Consider the following 20,374-nt stretch of genomic DNA (forward strand, 5'->3'; position numbering starts at 1 on the left):
TTTGACGAACGACTTGGCAAAAGAAACTCGAGAACCCAACTGCCGACCGTTCCGACGTTAGCGTACGTGTGATAAAGTGGGTCAAAGCGGGCGGGCGGGCGCATGAGAACCGCTTGTCCGAACCCCCCGCCCCTCCCCGCTTGTAAATGTGCGCGATTGCAGCATAAAAAAGGGAGTTTGGGATGAGATGAGCGACTTGGACGGCGGCCAAATGGCGTGGCTTCAAAGAGGCGTGGATGCCGGGCTGCGCTTTGGATTTTTTATTTAATTAAAACGTGAGGAAATCAATGTCGGCGCCACGTTTGGGTGTCAAGTGATGGTAGTCTTGAAAGTTTCTTTATACGCTGCCGACCGGCCACGTCCACTGGTGATGAAATTGTTTCAATTCACAGCAGGAGCATGAATTTACCATTTATCGCCCCTACCAAGATGGCCGCCCAAAGGCGACATTCCCACCAAAGTGGATGCATTCACAATAAAATGAAGTCCTAACGAGCTTTGAAATGCTTTGAAAGTGATGCAATGATCTTCTAATAGGAATGTTGCCTCTACCAAGATGGCTGCCCGGAGGCTGCTTTGGTATGGGCGAATAAAGGTTTTTTTGGTGCTTGCGGTATGGAAATAATCTTTTTAAAAGGGTTGAAAAATAAGCTAGAGAGGACTTTAGTTTAATGATAATGCGCGGACCTTGACAGAAATGTTGCCCTTACCAAGATGGCCGCCCCGGGGCTGGTTTGGTATGGGCAAAAAAGACTTTTTTTGGTGCTTGTAGTGAGGAAATAATCTTTTAAAACGCTTTGAAAAATAAGCTAGTGAGGACTTCCGTTTAATGATAATGCACAGTCTTTGACAAGAATGTTGCCCTTACCAAGATGGCCGCCCTAAGGCCATTTTGGTATGAGCAAAAAAGACTGTTTTGGTCCTTGCGGTGAAGAAATAACATTTTTAAATTAGGTTGAGACATAAGCTAGTTAGGACTTCAGTAATGATAATGGATGGACTTTGATGGGAATGTTGCCTTGGGGCGGCCATCTTGGTAGGGGCGAAAAATGCTCTTTTCAGGCTTTTGTCGTAAATAAAAAGAGTTAATCACCCGTTCTTTTTTTAATTTGACAACAACGCTCATTGCCGTCACTTCCAGTGAAATCCACTTTTGGAAAAAGCCCAAAAATGGCGAGGAAAAAGGGGCGTCGCCACGAGCAAAACGCCATTTGACCATTTTCGCGCATGTTCTGTTTGCTACTTTGGGGGAAAACCAGGTCAACTCACCTTTGGAGAATCCTGTCGACACTTGGATTAACTCTGGGCCGGCGTAAATCCCGGACGATGGCAAGCGGCGGCGAGCGGCGATGGGGCCATCTGGGGGTGAAAAAGCACAAGCGGGCGTTTTAAAGGCAGAACGCTGAGGCTGACTCTGGAGTGGAGCCGTCGTCAACTCCACTCGGATTTAAAAGCTGACACGATGTGACGGGAGCGCCGCCGAGTCGGCGCAACGGGACCGCCGCTCGCTCGACGGCGACCTGCGCCGGCTGTCACGGCGGACCTTTTTTCTTGGGCTGGCCATGTCAGTCTGCAGGCGCCAGATATTTTTTCCTGCTGGTTTAACGTCAGGCAAAGGTTGACACCACAAATCCAATCGGGCACCAATAAGCCCCAATGGAGCATTTTTTTCATCTAAAAAATTTGGTTTAAATAGCTTTTTAATTCAAAAATGAAAAATATATAGATAATCACTTTCTATATATCCTTAAGACTAATATGTATAAGCAAATACATAGTATGTATGTAAGTATATATAAATATATTAATCATATATATTTGAACATTACATTTTAATTAAAAAAGGGACATTTTTCACTTTTTTTCATGTATATTTTTATATAAATGAGTACATGCAAATTTATAGTATATATGTAGTTTTTATTAGGATTATTATTGTTACTTTTTAAATTTTAAAATCAACATATATATATATATATATATATATATATATATATATATATATATAAAAAGTGTCCTTTTTATACTATAAGATACACATATTTTTATATAAATTTAGGTACCTGCCATTTTAATGTACTATATTTTTATTCATAAATATTATTATATATACAGAAAATGAATGAATGAAGAAAAATAACATTGACTCTTTCTACAATGAGACAAATGTCATATTTTGGACATATATTTTTATATGATACATATTTTTTTGCTCAAGTTGGAGGGCTAAATTTCAACCAAATCTTGCTCTTTTTTCAACAGGACTATACACACACACACATGCACTGCATGTACACAAACCCCGAAGGAAAGGGGATTATTATTATCACACACACACACACACACACGTACACACACAAAAACGCATACTGGTGGGCAGGATATATTTAAAGTTTTCAAACAAACACCCAGCACAGCGATGTGTAATCTCAGGAAGCGAAGATGAGGATTTACAGCCTCATGTTGCTCCTCTTCTTCACTCCCAGTAGCCCCTTTTAACACACACACACACACACACATTTATACACACACAAAACACACACTCAAGTGCACACTCCCCTAAACCCGCGTGAAATAAGACCCCGTAAATCTCCACAATGTCAACTTTAGCTCCGCCTAGCTCCGATTGGCCGATTCCCAGGAAGTGGGAAGCTTCGCCGTGTTATTAGAAAAGACGACTTCGGCCGGGAATCACATTTTTACGGCCGCCATTTTACAACGGTTTGCAAAATCTATGGGGAAGAGATGAAGACAATGTCAGACGACTTTTTAAAATTTTTTGGAAGGGTACTGTGGGCAAACCTGCGGCCCGGGGCCAAATTTGGTTCGTCGCATCAACTTTACGTGGTACGCAAAATTTGTTTTTTTTGGGGTAAAATTAAATTTAGATTTTTATATTGTTTTTATTGAAAATGTAACAAATATATTTAAAAAAAAATTGCTAATTCTTCCTCCAAATAAAAAAAAATAAATAAATGACTTGGAAACAACACAATTTTTAGTTTAAACAAAGAACAAAAACAAAATATTTTTCTGATAAAAAATAAAGTAACCAATAAATTTAATTGCGAATGTTTTATTTTTGCCTCTTTTCTGATTATGGTGTTATAACATTGACAAATTTTAAATATAAAAATACACATTAGCACTTCTCACTGAGTTTAATGTTACTTTATACTTGTATTTTTTTAAATCCCCAAATAAACAAAAAAAATGACTCAAAATACCTAAAAAAAAATTTAAATGAAGAAGTGAATTAAAACAGCTACGTATTTAAAAAAAGGATTTTCGCTAGCTTTTGCATCAATTAAAATGCATTATCATTTATCATCATACTTATTATCATTTGTCACCAATGGAAATCCATTTGTGTATAGCCTAGCCGCAAAATGCTAGCGTAAAACCTCCGACAGCATCAACATTTGACTTTACACAGCATTGGCGTTTGTTGCGGAGCGGAGGCGCGGCGGGCGACCGCTCGGCCGCCTCGCCGTCCATAATTTACGGCCACGTCAGCGAGATGGATGAGGCGGCGTGCTCGTATAAGCGGCTGGCTGCCTCGCCGTTTTCCACTCCAGCCGGCCACCTAAACCACGACAACCTTGAGGCCGCTAACATAACATGAATCAAAAAAACAGGGAGTGGGGGGGGGGGGTTGTCCTGTGTGGGGGGGGGGGGCGTAAACTCTGTAAATCCACACTTTGATGCTCAGCTCAAAAGCAGAGAGACAAACCGCACTAGCAAAGCAGCGACTGGTCATCCAAAAGATTTCCCATCATGCATTAATGCTACTTCTTATCTGTTCACTTTTTAATTTAGATCAAAAAATGGCCTCATTCATTTCCAATGAAGTGAAAAAAATAGTCAATGTCAACAGGAAGTGGCCCAAAACGTCATAAAAAGAACAGGAAGTGTTTCAACATATGCAGAAAGTGACCCTGGAATGCCTCAGAATGGGCAGTGGCCCATATAATTCCCAAAAATGTGCCGGAAGAGGCCTGATGTAAACAGGAAGTGATGAATGAATGGCCCAATTTTTACAGGAAGTGACCCAGATAGTCCTCAAAATGTGCTGGACCCACATTAATTAAGGGAAGAAGGCTTTCTGTATGTAATATTCTATTGTGACAAATGGTTTCAAATAGACATTGCTTCAAGTACCCACAGCGCCCCCGAGCGGATGTAAATGGTAACAACATGTCCTGGAATATTGTTAACCATGGCTGTAAATTCCAATGAGTTGTGCTGTGTAGATGTGATGACATAAATTAGTGTCTTCTGTCATCAGGTGTTCTTTAAAAAAGTACTTTAAGTAGTAGTATAGTAATTAAGTACTGCTCAGGGTTGGCTGGGATAGGCTCCAGCACCCCCGGCTACACTTGTGAGAAAACAAAATTAACTTTTACATAGAGACCAAAGTCAAGAACCCATCATTAGTGTGCAGGGTACATGCTGCCCTCTAGTGGAAAAATAGAGCGGTGCAGCAAAAATGGAAAAAAAGATGGTTCTTTTGCTTTAAAAGTAGAAATGACTTATTTTGAATCTATATCAAAGTAAAATAAAAACTAAAATACATCGAAAAGCTCTAAAACATCCTATCTGTGTTCCATTTTTTAAAATTAATTTATATTTTAAAAAAGAAATTCACAAACAATAGTACTTTGTAATTAATGTTAATATTTCAGGTTTTTTTATTGTTAGTCTGTTTTGAAAGTGTGAAATTGTTCTATTATTAAATTTAAAATTAAATAAGGATGTTTAAAGTTACTTCCTGAAAACAGAATATTAAGGCTTTTGTTGCCATGGCGATACAAGATGCGATGCAATGGTTACCGTGCAGATAAAGGATGCTTTGATTGCCGTTTGTGTACTTTAGTAACCATGGCAACATGACTATCCTCTTCAAACACCTGACTAATGAGGCTTGACCATTAATGGGAAGCCATGTTTAAAACAAAAACAAAAACAAAATAATGAACCAGATAAAATGCTAACTTGGCCAGAGTATCAAAGCAGTGACCCGAGGCCGACAGCGAGCAAACAGAAGCGGCGTGCGGACTTTGTAGCATCACGCCGTCCCTCAGCCAATTTTGCATGTTGCTTTTCTATTTTCTGCTTCCAAGTGGGTCGGTGTGAAGTTTCGCCGGAGATGGCGGCTTCCCAGAATCCTCTTGGGACAGAAATAGCGCCGCTATCAACCTCGTGCTCGCTCGTGTGCGCTTCAAAATTGGCTGTAAATGACGGCTATCATCGTCAATGGCAGTGAAAATGAACGAGTCAGTAGTTACTAGTCCCTGTGGTATGGTACTTTGCCGCTAGGGGCAGTATAATAACGTCAAAAAGACACAAAAGAAGATGAGATGCCATTCTTGATTTTAGCGAGCTACTAGCTAAGTACTATATTGCTTAGCTAGCTAAAATCAATAATAGCCTCAACTATCTTCTTTTTCCTTCATTATATATATCAAATCGTATATATACTAATTGTATCTTTATAAAGTAACTTTAGCATACATCATTTAGAAAATAAATTAGTTTTAGCTGCACGGTTTTTATATTCCAGAAAACAAATCAATAAAAGACACCTAAATTTGGGGCCTGTTTTTTTGGTGTTATTTTGTCTTTTTACTCACATAAAATAAAAAAATAAGCACATTTTTGTATTGTAACATGTTCACCCTACCAATATACAATGTATACATGTACATCTATGTGTATGTATGTATATATATTTATATTTCAGCAACACGCTTACTTATTTATATAGTTATTTATATATTTATTGATATAGTTATTTATATTTTTATTTATATATTGACTTATATATTTATTTACATTTTATGTCTATGTTTATTTATATTTTATTGATATATTTATTTATATATGTATTTACATTTTATGTATATATTTATTCATATATTTATTTATATATTATGTATACATTTATTTATATATTTGTTTCGAAATATACACAGTTATATATTTATTTATACATCTATTTACATTTTATGTATATATTTATTTATATATTATGTATACATTTATTTATATATTTGTCTCGAAATATACACAGTTATATATTTATTTATATATTTATATATTTATGTATAGATTTATGTATATATTTATTCATATATTTATTTATATGTTTATTTATATATTCATTTATATATTTATTTATATATTTGTTTCTAAATATACATTTATATATTTATTTGTATATTTATTCACTTATTTACATATTCATTCATATATTTATTTATTTATATATATATTTTTTTTTATGTATTCCATTTATTTATCTATTAACTTATTTATTACCTATTTAGTTATATCTAACATGTCTTTCATCTGATGTCTTATAAAATCTACAGGAAAATAAATGCAAGGAAATTCCTGTAAAAACTGCATTTTCGACTTATCATTATTATAATTATTATTATTATTGTTTCAATGTCCTTGTTTTCCAGAAAGCATGTGACATCACATGAGCCCACGTGCCAGATTGTCCTGTCCAACTGTACATTTCGAGCCTCCAAAATACACGCGGCGTATTCGTAAATAACTCGGCATAGCACATCCTTGTGACAGTGTAGTACTTCACAGAGTTGCCAAAGTAACTCCATATGCTCAAGTGGTTGGATTTGTGGCTTTGAGCCCGGGTTGTTCGCCATATATGCAAAAGATATGATTTACGACTGTTACGCAATCCAAACCGAAAGGAGGAATGTCTTCCAATCTAACGACTGGACACATGGGTGTGCTTATTTGATAAATATGCGCAAGGATGGGAGTAAAAAGGGCGTGGCTAGCGCTAGCAACGGTCGGCTAACAAACATTAACAGAAGTATTGGGTCAAAGATAGTAGGATTTGATTATGTGAAATTCTCAGATAATAGTCGCAGTGTTACGGAAAAATAAATTGAATTTTGAGAGAATAAAGTTGTATGTTGGGATATTATGAGATTAAATTTGTAATATGTGGAGAAAGTTGGTTTTAGAGAATTACATTTGGACTTTTATGTCACTTGACGTTATTTTATGGGATTAAAGTTGTCATTTTAGGAGAAAAAAAACATAATATTGCGTTATTAGGCATAATTTTTTGGTAGAAAAAATGGTGTAATATTGTAAAATTAAAATGCTAAAATTATGGGAATTAAAGGGGAAATTTTACATACATTTATTAGATTAAAGTTGTCATATACATAAACATATTACGTTATTAGGCAAATTTTTTGGTAGAAAAAATGTTGTAATATTGCGAAATTAAAATGGTAAAATTATGAGAATTAAAGGGGCAATTTTACATAATTTGATGCTATTTTATTGAATTAAAGTTGTCATATTATAAGAAAAACATAACATTACGTGATTAGCTGTAAATGTTGATAAATTAGAGAATATTACGGGAAAAAGTTGTAATTTCATAGCAAAAAAAGTTGTAATATTGATAAAAATGCTAAAATTATGAAAATTAAAGTTGCTATTTTACATAATTTGATGTTATATTACATGTCATTTTAAAATCTTTAACACAAAAGCAACTATAAGTATAAAAACAAACTACATTTCTCCTTGATTTTATCTATCTAAAATTTATCTAGTTCTATATTTTTGCCTGATTTCTGTTTTGTCCTTTCTTGTGTTTGTTTTGTTTTTAAAAAGGCTTTTTATTGCGTGTGTTTACGTGCAATTTACCCGACAACGGATGTCAGTTTGATCGCGGCCCATTTGTTTCTTTAGATAAGAGTTGAAATAGAAAGAATGAGTACATCTTATCAGTTCAAATAACATGTGTGTCTATGTGTGTGTCTATGTGTGTGTCTATGTGTGTGTGTGTGTGTGTGTGTGTGTGTGTGTGTGTGTGTGTCAGTATAACAAAACAATAAAAACATCTAACCACAATTCAGCTCCAAAGTTTGCAATAATAAAAAAAAGTTTCATTTTCTGTCATACTTAGCTTAATGCTAATGTACAATGCAAAAAAACATAGCTAGGCTAACAAGAATTAGCCTAAATGTGAACTCATTCCTAAACTTCCTAACAACAAAACTTTCTCTTGCACTACTACATACATTTCTGCTAACTACCACCACACATATGCTACAAATATACTCTATTACCACCCTCTAGTTAGGTTTACGACCCATAAAGTCGCCATTTTGTCCCCGGCCTGCAAACTATGGCTGGGTTCCAATCTAAAAATGCCTCCATTTTTATTCTAAACATGTGTAAAGACTCTCCTAAATAAACACTCATACCAAAATACTATATGTAATATTACATAATGTCAATAGTATTAGTCACGGACGATAACATGAGTTGGTCTGGTGGACAAAGTGAAGACACGTCCTCGTCTTACTCCAAAATTTAACCTCGTCGGGACCCCCAAGCTCACGTTGTTAAAGGAACATTACGTACTTACATGGTGTGTGTGTGTGTGTAGGCTAGTATGTATTTGGGGGATGCGCACGTGGGGTGCCGTCCATCAAACAGCAGCGTCTTGGTAAAGATTGGATTTGGAACGGGACGTTCAAGACGTGTTGTGGTGGCGCTTTTTGGGAGGAATTATGTAATGGTGTATATGGTGCCGCTGATTGCATCATGCTGACTTGGAATGGCGTTCCCGGTCATTAAAAAACGATTCTGCCACCCTGGGAATCCATACCGTTCAACTTTATTCCACTTACTTTATTCCACTTGCCATTCTACTGTATGTTGCTCAACTATATTCCACCAAATTTAACTTGGTCTGACAGTACTCCGCCTTGGCGTTTTGACAGCAAATCTTTTAATTCAATTGCGCACTATTCCACATTGATATGTAATGTTCCAATTTATTCCACATCAATCTATCTTCACTATTGACATAAATACGCTTTTTTTCTACATTATTCCACTTTAATCTAGATTTCTGATCATCATTCCACATCACTACACATCATTCAACTTTATTCCACATTCCTCCACATCATTTAATTTGAGTATACACTATTCCACATTAATATGTAACATTCAAATTTATTCCACGTCAATCTATCTTCACTAATGACATAAATACACTATTTTTTCTACATCATTCCACTTTAATCCACATTTCTAATCTTCATACCACATCATTTAACTTTATTCCACATTCAACCACATCATTTAATTTAATCGCACACTATTCCACATGAATATGTAACATTCAAATTTATTCCACGTCAATCTATCTCCGGTATTGCGACACAAAACATTTTCAAAATCATTCCACTTTAATCCACATTTCTGAGCTTCATTTCCCACCACTACACATCATTCAATTGTATTCCACATTTTTCCATATCATTTCGTTTAAATCCACACTATTCCACATTAATATGTAACATTCAAATATATTCCACATCAATCTATCCTCCGTAATGGGTCCCATCAATTGACTCTTTTTCCACATCATTCCACTTTAATCGAAATTTCTAATCTTTATTCCACATCACTACACTTCATTTCATTTAATGTAACTGCACACTATTCCACATTAATAAGTAACGTTGAAATGTATTCCACATCAATCTATTTTCCATCACAAGATCCCCCCCCCAAAAAAAATTCCACATCATTCCACTTCAATCCAAATTTCAAATCTTTATTCCACATCACTACACTTCATCCATTGTAACTGCACACTATTCCACATTAATATGTAACGTTCAAATGTATTCCCTATCAATCTATCCTCTGAGATGCAAAAAAAAAATAAAATTATTTTTCCACATCATTCAACTTTAATCCACATTAATCTGATCTTTATTCCACATCACTACACATCATTATTTTCTGAATGTTTGTTTTTTTTAATATCCGACAGTGGTGTTTTATCATTTTTGGTTTTTCGTTGTTTTTTCCATATATAAGGCGCACTGTATTATAAGGCGCACTGTATTATAAGGCGCACTGTATTATAAGGCGCACTGTATTATAAGGCGCACTGTATTATAAGGCGCACTGTATTATAAGGCGCACTGTATTATAAGGCGCACTGTATTATAAGGCGCACTGTATTATAAGGCGCACTGTATTATAAGGCGCACTGTATTATAAGGCGCACTGTATTATAAGGCGCACTGTATTATAAGGCGCACTGTATTATAAGGCGCACTGTATTATAAGGTGCACTGTATTATAAGGCGCACTGTATTATAAGGCGCACTGTATCATAAGGCGCACTGTCTATTTTGGAGAAAATCTAAGACTTTTAAGTGCGCCTTATAGTCGTGAAAATACGGTACTATTATTTATTTATTTATTTTAACGCTTAAGTGTATGACTAACATTCTCACCCGGAGACAAACTCCCACATTTAAACCAGCAAACTGCCAATTGTGCGGGTCAGCAAGTCCTAATCAGCAACCCGTAGCAGGTAGCTAAAAATTTTAAGGCAAATCTTCCTCCTAAATATTTTTCTCTTGACTTGATCTTTTATTCATGGAGTCACATTTTGGTGTTTACAAATGCGCCTACAAATAAATCCTTTGATAGTAGCAACGGACGTGCCGCATTCCTCCAGCGGGAGAGAGTGTCAAAAATGTTTTTTTTTTTCTGCTTCTCTCAATGGAGGAAAGAAACTCGGTGAACTTGAACGTCTGGCCACGCGCCAACTGCTATCAAAGTTCATCCTCTTGTTTTCTTTTGCGGACGCCAGCGCCCAACGACATAAAAGGCAAATGTTTGACCGTGGCATTGAGAAAGAAGTTGTCTTTCTAATTGTTGGCTTAATCCCAATCCTTTTAAATATTCAACTTGTTTTGGGGAAATGGGAAAAAAGGGGGAGGAGTGCTGTGTTTTTGGAATTTTTTTGATTACAGTAATCCCTCGGTTATCGCGGGTCATTGTAGACCAAACATGGCCGCGATAAACAAAAAAAAATGAAGTAGGGTCAACCCTATTTAAAAAATAATAATAATTAATTAGGGTCATCCATATTTAAAAATAAATAAATAAATAAATAAGTAGGGTCAACCCTATTTAAAAAATAAATAAATTTAAGTAGGGTCACCCATATTTTAAAAAAATAAAATAAATAGGTAGGGTCACCCCTATTTAAAAAAAATAACAAAATTAAATTGGGGTCACCCTTATTTAAAAAAAAGTTTCATCGTGGATTTTCATATTTTTATGAATTTACCCAAAAAAAATAAAACATAAAAAAAATTAAAATTCTCCCGGAAAAAACACAATGTAGTGAAACCTTGATAATCGAGGGATTACTGTATATGGTGAAATACAGAGCTATTTTTTTTTAAAATGGGCTTGAGGTAAATATATATATACTTATTTGTCATATTTTGGGGCGTTGAAATTTAACCAAGGAAATTGAGATTATATTTTTGTCATTTTATGTCTTCATTATTTTTTTTACTCTATTCTATTCTGTTACTTAACCTTTCTATAGTATTCTTTTTTTAAAAGGAGGGAATATCAGAACAGGATTTTAAAATGTTTTATTATTTTTATTTTTTAAAAAGAGGAGGATATCAAAACAGTATTTTTACTATTTATTTTCCTGTGTATTTACATTTTTAACCAGAAAACAAAATGGGGTAAATGAATGAATTTTAAAAATATTTAATATACTAGTTTTAATATTCTATTTTTATCTTTGTGAGTTTTAGAGGACGAAAAAAACCTGGAAAATTTATAATTATTTATTTTTTCAATTCAATCACAAAGGAATAGTACTTTTGTATGTACATTTTATATTTTTTATTAATTCAACCTTTGAGAAGGGTAAAAAGAAACTTTTAATATAATTGTTAAATGTTATTTTAATTAATTTGAGTCTAAAAACATGTTTTTGTTCACATTCACATTGTTAACTAGAATAACAAAAAACAACAACAAAAAAACACTGAATCATACGATTAAGATTTATAGCAAATCCAGTAATTGAGCGTGTTTTCGTCCCGTTTGTTTGTTTGTTAGCGTCCATCTGTTGACGGGATTAAACACCAAACATGGCCGCACGTGTTTGGACACCACCGCTGCCGCTGTGTGTGGATTTATAGCGCCGTGTGTCTAATAAATAAGGTTTCATGTCGACTATCAAGTGTTTGGCAACGGTCGAGTGTGGTCAGAAAAAGCAACGAGCACTAGGTCAAAGGTCGCGAAGATTATGGCCAGGAAATGATGTCATGCTAATGAAAACAGCTGCTGCTAAGACGCTCTTTTTCAGTTTGGGGACAATTGTCCTGTTTTTGTTTTGCTCATTTTTGCGTGGTTATGATTTCCTGGCTGCCAACGATTGGTCGCTAAAAAAATTGACAGCTTTTTTTGTAGAGTTAATCGAAAATTTTGAGATATTAAATTGACATAAAAACAACAATTTTGAAGGTTTTAATAGAAAATATTTGCTGGTATTTTTTAATTGATTTAAATAGAGGGAAGATGTGAAGTATTTATTTTTATCTTTTCTTTTTAATGAAAAAAATATTTATTTATTTATATTGAAAATTAAATGGGGAAAGTGTATAATTATTTTTTAAATTGTGTAAAATGTGAAATATTTTCTATATTTAATGCTTTTTTGGTGATTTGTTTTAAAATTTATGATTTTCTGTATTTTTTAATTTCATTTTCTAAGTTTACTATTTTATGAACTGATGTAGTGTAATATGTGTCATTCATTTTATTAATTTAATATTATTAATCTTTTTTTAAATTAATTTTCTATGTATTTAATATTTTATAAACTTATGTAGTCGAATAGTTGTCATTCATTTTCTAAATTTACTTTAATTTCTCATTTTTTGTTGTATATTTCAATTTAATTTTCCACATTTACTATTTTATTAATTTAAGTAGTCCAATATTTCTCATTCATTTTCTATATTCAATTTTATTTCTCATTTTTTGTTTTATTTTCCAATGTCCTTTTCCTTATTTACTATTTTATCAACTTCTGCACTCCTCTAACATTTATCATTAATTTTCTACATTTACTATTTTAATAACTCACATCGTCCTCCAATATTTCTCATTCATTTTCATACATTTACTTTTAATTATCTTATTTTTCTATTAGGGATTTGTTTTCATTTGAATTTTATTTTCTCACCATTGAGCTGTACTTTTCCATTAAATGTTGGATGATTGGACACCACATGATTGGACGTGGACATCCCCCCCCCGAGCAAAGAATGTCCCGGAAATGTAAAAGAAAAGCTTGTTTGTTACCGCCAAGATAAAAACATGAGTCATATTCCAATGTGTTCAATCTTAAAGAGGAAGTCAAGCTGTTATTTCATTTAAAAGAAAATGGCCACACATTTCTTTCTACGAGCGGTCGTTAATAATTAGCCGTATTGCTAACCAAAATGGCGGATTGGCAACAAGATATGCCAGTGTGTCATAAAGTGATAAAAGTTTATCGTCAACTTTTGACAACGTGGCAAACAAACGTTGATTAATAACAATAACAAGTCTCTTGTGTAATGTCTCTACGAGCACTGGGCGGAGCCTGGCATTTTTTAATCATATGATAGGAGTATATTTTCATTGGCAAGTGGTTGTGCATTATCCTATTGTGAGGACATTTGTGTACATCTTTTTAAAAATATTTTGAAGGGAATACAAAAGCAAACAACCCTTGATAGGTTGCATGTGAAAGTCAGGGTGGGGGCGGGGCTAATAGAGCCAACCCGGGAGAAGAAAAATATCAAAATTTAGAACAAAATTTGAATTAAGATTAGTGTAAAGTTAGATTAAATTTATTTTTGAGTGTCTACATCGTAATCCAAGTTCATTTAAATTTGTTTATGTTATGTTACAAGCATGTTGCCATACAAAATACGTCTAATTTTAGTACTATTAAACACATTTAGTACAATTAAACTACCAGTTATTTGTTACTTTGTTAATAGATGGCAAATTAGAACAAATAAAAATGTTTTTCCAATCAAATATCCTGTTTTGGGTGTTTTTTCAGATGGTTGGAACAAATTAATTTGTTTTTAGTGGAAAACGTTCATTTGAGTTACAAGTAACTTGACATACGAGCTCAGTCCCATAACAAATGAAGCTCATATCTCAAGGTACCTCCGTCATAACATTTAAATTGAATGGTAGATTAGTCCTTAATAGAAAATGACAACATTTGCTCAAAGGTTATAAAAAAACACCCAAAACAGAACTGACGGACTCGAACCCGATCAACTCTGCCGCTTTATTTATACAAGGTCACTAAAATAATCCTAACAAGGTGTCGAAATAAGAGCCGTTGCTTGCAAGACGTCCTTGAGGGAGGTCGCGCCACAAATGCAGACGCGAGAAAACATGTTGATGACTTTGTAAAGATTTCTCGGCTACGACGTGGCATGTTTTGTATTATTTCTGCCATTTTACAGCGGGATTCTAATAATATTTGACACGGTGGCCCAAATAGTCGCCTCATACTACAACTTACACTTTGTATAATGGTGTCACTTGACTTCACTGTCATTCAAATTGTTTGATTGTTGTTGCTCCCTCAGAAATAATGCACCCAAACGACATATTTTCTTTTCTTTGGGTGGCTAATTTTATATTATATATTCATTCATTCAAGGCGGACCAGTGGACCAAGTGGTTAGAGCGTTGGCCTCGCGACTCTAGGGGTTCTGGGTTCGAATCCAGGTCATATCCACCTATGTGGAGTTTGAATGTTCTCCCCGGGCCTGTGTGGGTTTCCTTTAGGTACTCCGGTTTCCTCCCACATTCCAAAAACATGCATGCTATGCTAACGCTAGCGCTAGGTGGCTACAGGTTAAATTTCCCAGATTTAAGAGTATCATCGTGCCCTGTGATTGGCTGGCCACACCCATTCAGGGTGTCCCCCGCCTCTGGCCCGGAGACAACTGGGAAAGGCTCCAGCACCCCCTTTATGAGGATAAATTGGTTCAGAAAATGTGATATTCATTCATTTTCTGAACCACTTATCCCCACAAAGGGTGCTGGAGCCTATCCCAGCTGAATTTAGGCAACAAGTATATAGGAGACACCCTGAATCGGTGGCCAGCCAATCACAAGTCACGACGACAAAAACAACCAATCACTCATAGCTAGGGGCAATTTAAAGTATTAGCCAGCTAGCTTAGCATCCTTGTTTAAGGGTTGTGGGAGGAAACCAGACATTGTGTATTTGTGTGTACTTATACTATGCCTACCTATACTACAAAAAAAGTATAATTAGAACTATGACCTGTACTACAAAAATAATTAATTTAGTTGTATATACATAAATGTACTTGTACTGGCGTGTACCAGTACAACAAGTACATAAACATGCATGCACTTGTACAACAAGTACATGAACTTGCGGGTACTTGTACTCAAAATATGTCTACTGCCATATACTTGGGACAACAAATGACTATACTTACAGGTACTACAAGTTTACCCGGCAACACAGCAAAGCTCTGTAATACATAAACCAATAATATTAGCTATTCTCAGTTCAGTAAATAACAAACTCAAATTTCAAAAACAGCAGGCCACATTCTTTGTTCCACTTTACCACACACACTAAAAAAAATGGCGTAACTCCTTCCAGTAAGAGTAAATTCATCATCAACTTCCTCTGTTGTTTTGCGGTCTAGTGTTTACAAAAAAACTTGCTAAACCCACTTTGACATTTGCTGCCAATCACACTCATCCGCAACTATTTTTTTTTAAACCACTCCCATCTCCGCATTTAACGCCCTCCCCCGCCATTTTCTTACTTGCCACACAGGAAGTCTATAGGTCAGAGGGCCTTCCTATTGGTCGTCCACGCCACGTGCCGGCTGCCATAGTAGCTCCTTATATGGTGACGGGGCCTCTCATTGACTGGAGCATCGGGTTTATCCGTGATGGTTCTGAGAAAGCATAACAGAACATGGTGTACTACTCCCCGTAGCAACACACACCCTGAATTCTATTGTCTGTGACTGCATGACTACATGCTGGGGTGCCACGCTGACTACACATTACAAGTGTACACGCGCAAAGAGTTGATGTGGGCTATTTTTAAAGCTCCAATGCACAATGGCATACATTTTATTCTTCCTATGAGAGATTTTAACTTTTTTTTTTTTTGATTGCACAACAATGAAATTCCTTATTTTTGTTCTAAATGATAACACAACACAATGCATGCAAAACATACCTTTTTTTTACACAGTAATTAGTTCGTTTTGGTTCATAATAATCAATGCTTGTGGTGCAAAATGCTTTTAAAAATGTGCTTCCTTGTTTTAGTTAACGTTTTGTAATAGAACTGTTGGGTAATGTTGGTGGTTGGAATTTATAAAGAGTAGCTTTCACTATGCAAATTTTAATTTATTTATTTTTTAAATCATCTAATTTATTTAGACTGGGGTGGATGCTTGTACAAATGGTAATTTTTCATCCTATTCTCATTCTAGTTTAAATGAATTGGACGTCTATCGTCATTGGCGGTAAATTTTCTTATTTTTATCAATTAATTTTTTTGTATTATAAATGTATATTTTTTGCCCACGACCTTTGTGAGGATAAACAGTACTAAAAATGAACAAACATATACTACATATACACATGTTTTAACTTAAATTGTCTTATTTTTAATAAAAACTCAATTGTTTACTAAAAAATATATTGCCATACTATTGTGAAATCTAGCCCTGTCATTGGTAGGCAATGAATTAACGACATGTCCTTGCATGTAAGGCAAAAATGAAAGAATTGCACGCTTTCTTCCTCCTTTTACCAAAAACGTGCTTTGTTTAGTACACTTGACAGGCGGTTGGATGTTATGTAACGTCCATTTGTGGAGAAGAGGCGAAAAGAGAAAGAGAGAAGGGGTTAAAGCGTGAGTGGTTGACTACCTAAACTAATGATAAAATTGATGAGAATAATTACAAAATCGTCTTATTTAAAATTTAAACGAAGAATATGTTTATTAAAACCTCGTGCCCATTTTTATTTGGAGTAACAAGTGACTATTTCGACCAAAACATCATCACGCACACCCCTCGGCAGATAATTTGGTACGTTCCATCCCCACGTCACCCATTGTTTACAAATCAACGATCTTGTTTGGTAGGTCGGCGGCGTGGCGAGAGCCCGGACCGAGGAGCGGTGTGAGGATCGGTTCCCCTCTCATTCATCTCCACAACAACAAAACCAACGGGCGGACAACATGCCCTGTCGAAAGGAAAACTACATTTTTTTGGAGCAGTCCGTCACCGTCGACTCCAAAGAAGTGGACGCTTTGGTGACGAAAATCGGCGAGGCACTGCAGCTCCACAACAATAGCGGCGGTCACCCAAAGAAGACCGCCTGCCTACATGGACTCACCGCCGGCGTGGGGAGCGTGGTCAACCCGGCGGGGTTGTTGGGTGGCCCCGGAGGTACGACCATAGCCACCACCAACGCCACGGGAACCCAACTCCCGAAACGACAAGGCTGCTGTATGCGGTTGCGAAACCGCGGAAGCAGTCGGGCGAGCCCCTACCACATCCCCGGCTCGAGCGACCAGGAGTGGGACCAAATCAAACCGTGGAACAAAAAACGCCTTCACGCCGACGAGGACGACCCACATCGCCTCCTACAAGAGCTCATCCTATCGGGTAACCTGATTAAGGAGGCCGTTAGGCGACTGCAATTCACCGGGGCGGACTGTGCAGACTTCCCCAAGACGGCGGACAACGTGCCGTGCTGACGGGGTGTCCGATACCCTTTCCCTCCCCCCGGGCCCGACACGGTTTTGTCGGGGACTTTCAAAACGAAACTCAATCAGACCCTGCTTTCCTCCCAATTGCCTCCCATTTTTTTCTTCAACCCGTTTCATTCGAAACCCGGCTTCGGTTGCGTCAGCGGCTAGCTCCCCAGTTAGCCGCCCGGCTAATGAACCGTGTTGTTTATGTTTGAAAACGTTCTCGCCAGAGGTGCAGGGGTGGCCCAAAGGACACGGACTAAACCGGAATTAGCTCATTTCCCCTTCGACATTACCCTGCTGACCTTTTAGTTGAATGAAATTTCACGTCTGCGGCGTTTTTACGTCTCCAATTTTCATCATAAAATGGACGCCATTTTCAAGACGACTCAGCCCCCCCACGCACACGTGCAAATACGTTTTGTTGTTGTTTTGGTACATTTCTTTCATTAACCTGTTATCTCGTTTTAAGGCCGGAGTTAAAACTCTTCGTCTTACTTACCCTTCACGTACACAAAGTTCAACGTGGAGGAGGGTTACTGTGTTGTGTGTGTGGCCATTTTGTTTACACTCGGTTAGAGGAGACAGGAAGCAAGTGTGTACCATTTTCGACTTTTTTTCTCCTTCTTTCTATCTCCCTTAACTTTTCCTGGAGCAGCTACTTTCACACTTGAAAACCTCAACTAAAACACAGTCTATCTCGATTATTTTTCTTAACAGCTTTTCTACAAAACAAGTTTCAATCTCAACTGGTTTCCTCCCCATAGGCTTTTTCTGTCTACATTCCACAAAGGTTAATTAGAGATTGGTAAATTATCCTGGAGTCTATAAATGGCTTATAGTTATTCTATGGTGCCTCAAATTGCTACAAAAAAGTCTGTTGTGGATGGAAGTCTTAGGTATCCACTGAAAGGGGATCCTGGTGGGCAAAAATGCAGGATAGTGGGGGTTTTTGGGGGGGCTATGGGAAAGTAAAGCCAATTCCCACAGGGCTCACTATGACTTGTTTCTATTTGTTTGCTCGTAAAAAGAGTCTTTTGACGGTCACATGACAACACTTTTGTGGTGCTCTTCACCTATTTCCGGAATTCTTACTGGGAGTTCTGTAGGTTTTTTGTTTATTTTTTTCTTCGATTTTTTTGTATATGTGCTCCGTGTAATGAAAAAATGCACAACTGCTTCGTAACGAAGTATCGCAATGTTCCTGAATATTCAGGGGATTTTTGTTTTGTTTTTTGGGGTTGTCTTAATAAACACTTGTTTTTCCAAAAGCTGTTGTGACTTTGTTGTTGTGATTCTAGACTCATTGAGAGTGTTATGAGACACTTTCTCCACGTGTGTGTTAAGGCAACGTGGTACTGGAGGACACATGTTCATTATTAGACTATAAATACCCCCACTTATGTGGAGGAAAACATGTTTTGAAGCGTCCTCCATCTTGTTTACAACAACGCCCTCTACTGTTCAGACTAATATTGTGACTCAATGCGTCGTCATCTTTCCCTGAATTAGGAAACTCACTCGAATATGACGACTGACGCTCACATTACATGTATTTGTATTTTTTAAAACATTTTAAGACGTTTTAAAATGTAATCTACTGTAGTTTAAAGTGTGTAGAGATATATTAGGACTGTACCATCATCTGCAGGGGGGTCTAAACTAGCTACTATTATTTGGATATCTATTGTTGAGTTGTGATTTATTACAATAAGTCTAGATTATTTGTTTAATCTACACTGACAGCAATTGTACTTAACGTTCTAAAAATGTTTACCCATACCTCAAAATTTAATTAAACGCCTATGACTACTCTCTAAGATATGTAAACAAATACATTTTAGTCTCTATTCTTTTGTATTTGATTTGACTAAAGTATTGGATTTGAATTTGCACTTTTACTTTGCTTTTCGAATAGAGAGAATACAAAAGGCTAGCAGGAAGGAAGTTAAATGTGTTGCCAGACTTTTGATTCAGTCTCCAAGGAATTCAATACCGGTTCTGGAGGAAGTGTTAGTTCCTGGACGCGTGGCGTCACCATGGTAACCAGACAGAGTTGTAGTTGCCCAAAATACACGATAGGGGGCAGTATTTTGCAACATCTTTTGCATGAGAGTTAAATAAGGTGACGAGGGAAAGTTTCTCAAGAGTTATAAACGCAAGACAGTGATTATTATATAAGATTATTAAGTGTGTTAAGAATAGATTAGCAGCACCAATCCGACAATTTTAATTAATGCATTCAATATCTATTCTTTACAAAAATATTGTGGGGGGCACTAGAGTTATAAATAAATCATTATGAATCAAAATATAGTTTTACCACAATAGAATTAGAATAACAGAATAAATAATGAATGTATTGATCCCCATATTGTATAATACTCTGATAGTGACCAAAATACACCTTATAACGACCGGGGGACTGAATTGAAGATGACCATTTACGCTACCATTCTTGCTTTTGGGGTGTGGAAGGAAACTAGAGTACCCGGAGAAAACCCACACAAGCCGGGGAAAACACGCAAAACCTACCTGGGATTGAAGCCTCGTTCTCGGAACTGTGAGCCCGATGTCCTGACCACTTTCCACCGGTTTTCTCCATCATTTTCAGTATAACTGAAAAAAAAGTAAAAATGCATTAATGAAATGAAGATTAAACATAAACCATGAATCTTA

General features: G+C 36.2%; 1 protein-coding gene and 1 long non-coding RNA gene across 2 annotated transcripts; one reads left to right on the forward strand and one right to left on the reverse strand.

Moving 5' to 3' along the window:
* Nucleotides 1-1,283: 1,283 nt before the first annotated feature.
* Nucleotides 1,284-20,312, reverse strand: LOC144199937 (uncharacterized). The gene is made up of 3 exons (XR_013327010.1): nucleotides 20,231-20,312; nucleotides 15,741-15,875; nucleotides 1,284-1,359 (listed from the first exon to the last, which is right to left on the reverse strand). It is a non-coding gene; the product is annotated as an uncharacterized LOC144199937 (long non-coding RNA).
* Nucleotides 17,078-18,966, forward strand: gbp (glycogen synthase kinase binding protein). Its single transcript, XM_077721711.1, has one exon. It carries the CDS (start codon nucleotides 17,180-17,182, stop codon nucleotides 17,699-17,701), a length of 522 nt encoding a protein of 173 aa, XP_077577837.1. The 5' UTR covers nucleotides 17,078-17,179; the 3' UTR covers nucleotides 17,702-18,966.
* Nucleotides 20,313-20,374: the final 62 nt, after the last annotated feature.

The sequence above is a fragment of the Stigmatopora nigra genome, chromosome 7, assembly GCF_051989575.1.
Source record: "Stigmatopora nigra isolate UIUO_SnigA chromosome 7, RoL_Snig_1.1, whole genome shotgun sequence".
In the NCBI taxonomy this organism is placed as follows: domain Eukaryota; kingdom Metazoa; phylum Chordata; class Actinopteri; order Syngnathiformes; family Syngnathidae; genus Stigmatopora; species Stigmatopora nigra.

Coding starts and splice junctions, on each gene's coding strand:
- gbp (XM_077721711.1), top strand. CDS start 17,180: ATGCCCTGTCGAAAGGAAAACTACATTTTTTTGGAGCAGTCCGTCACC.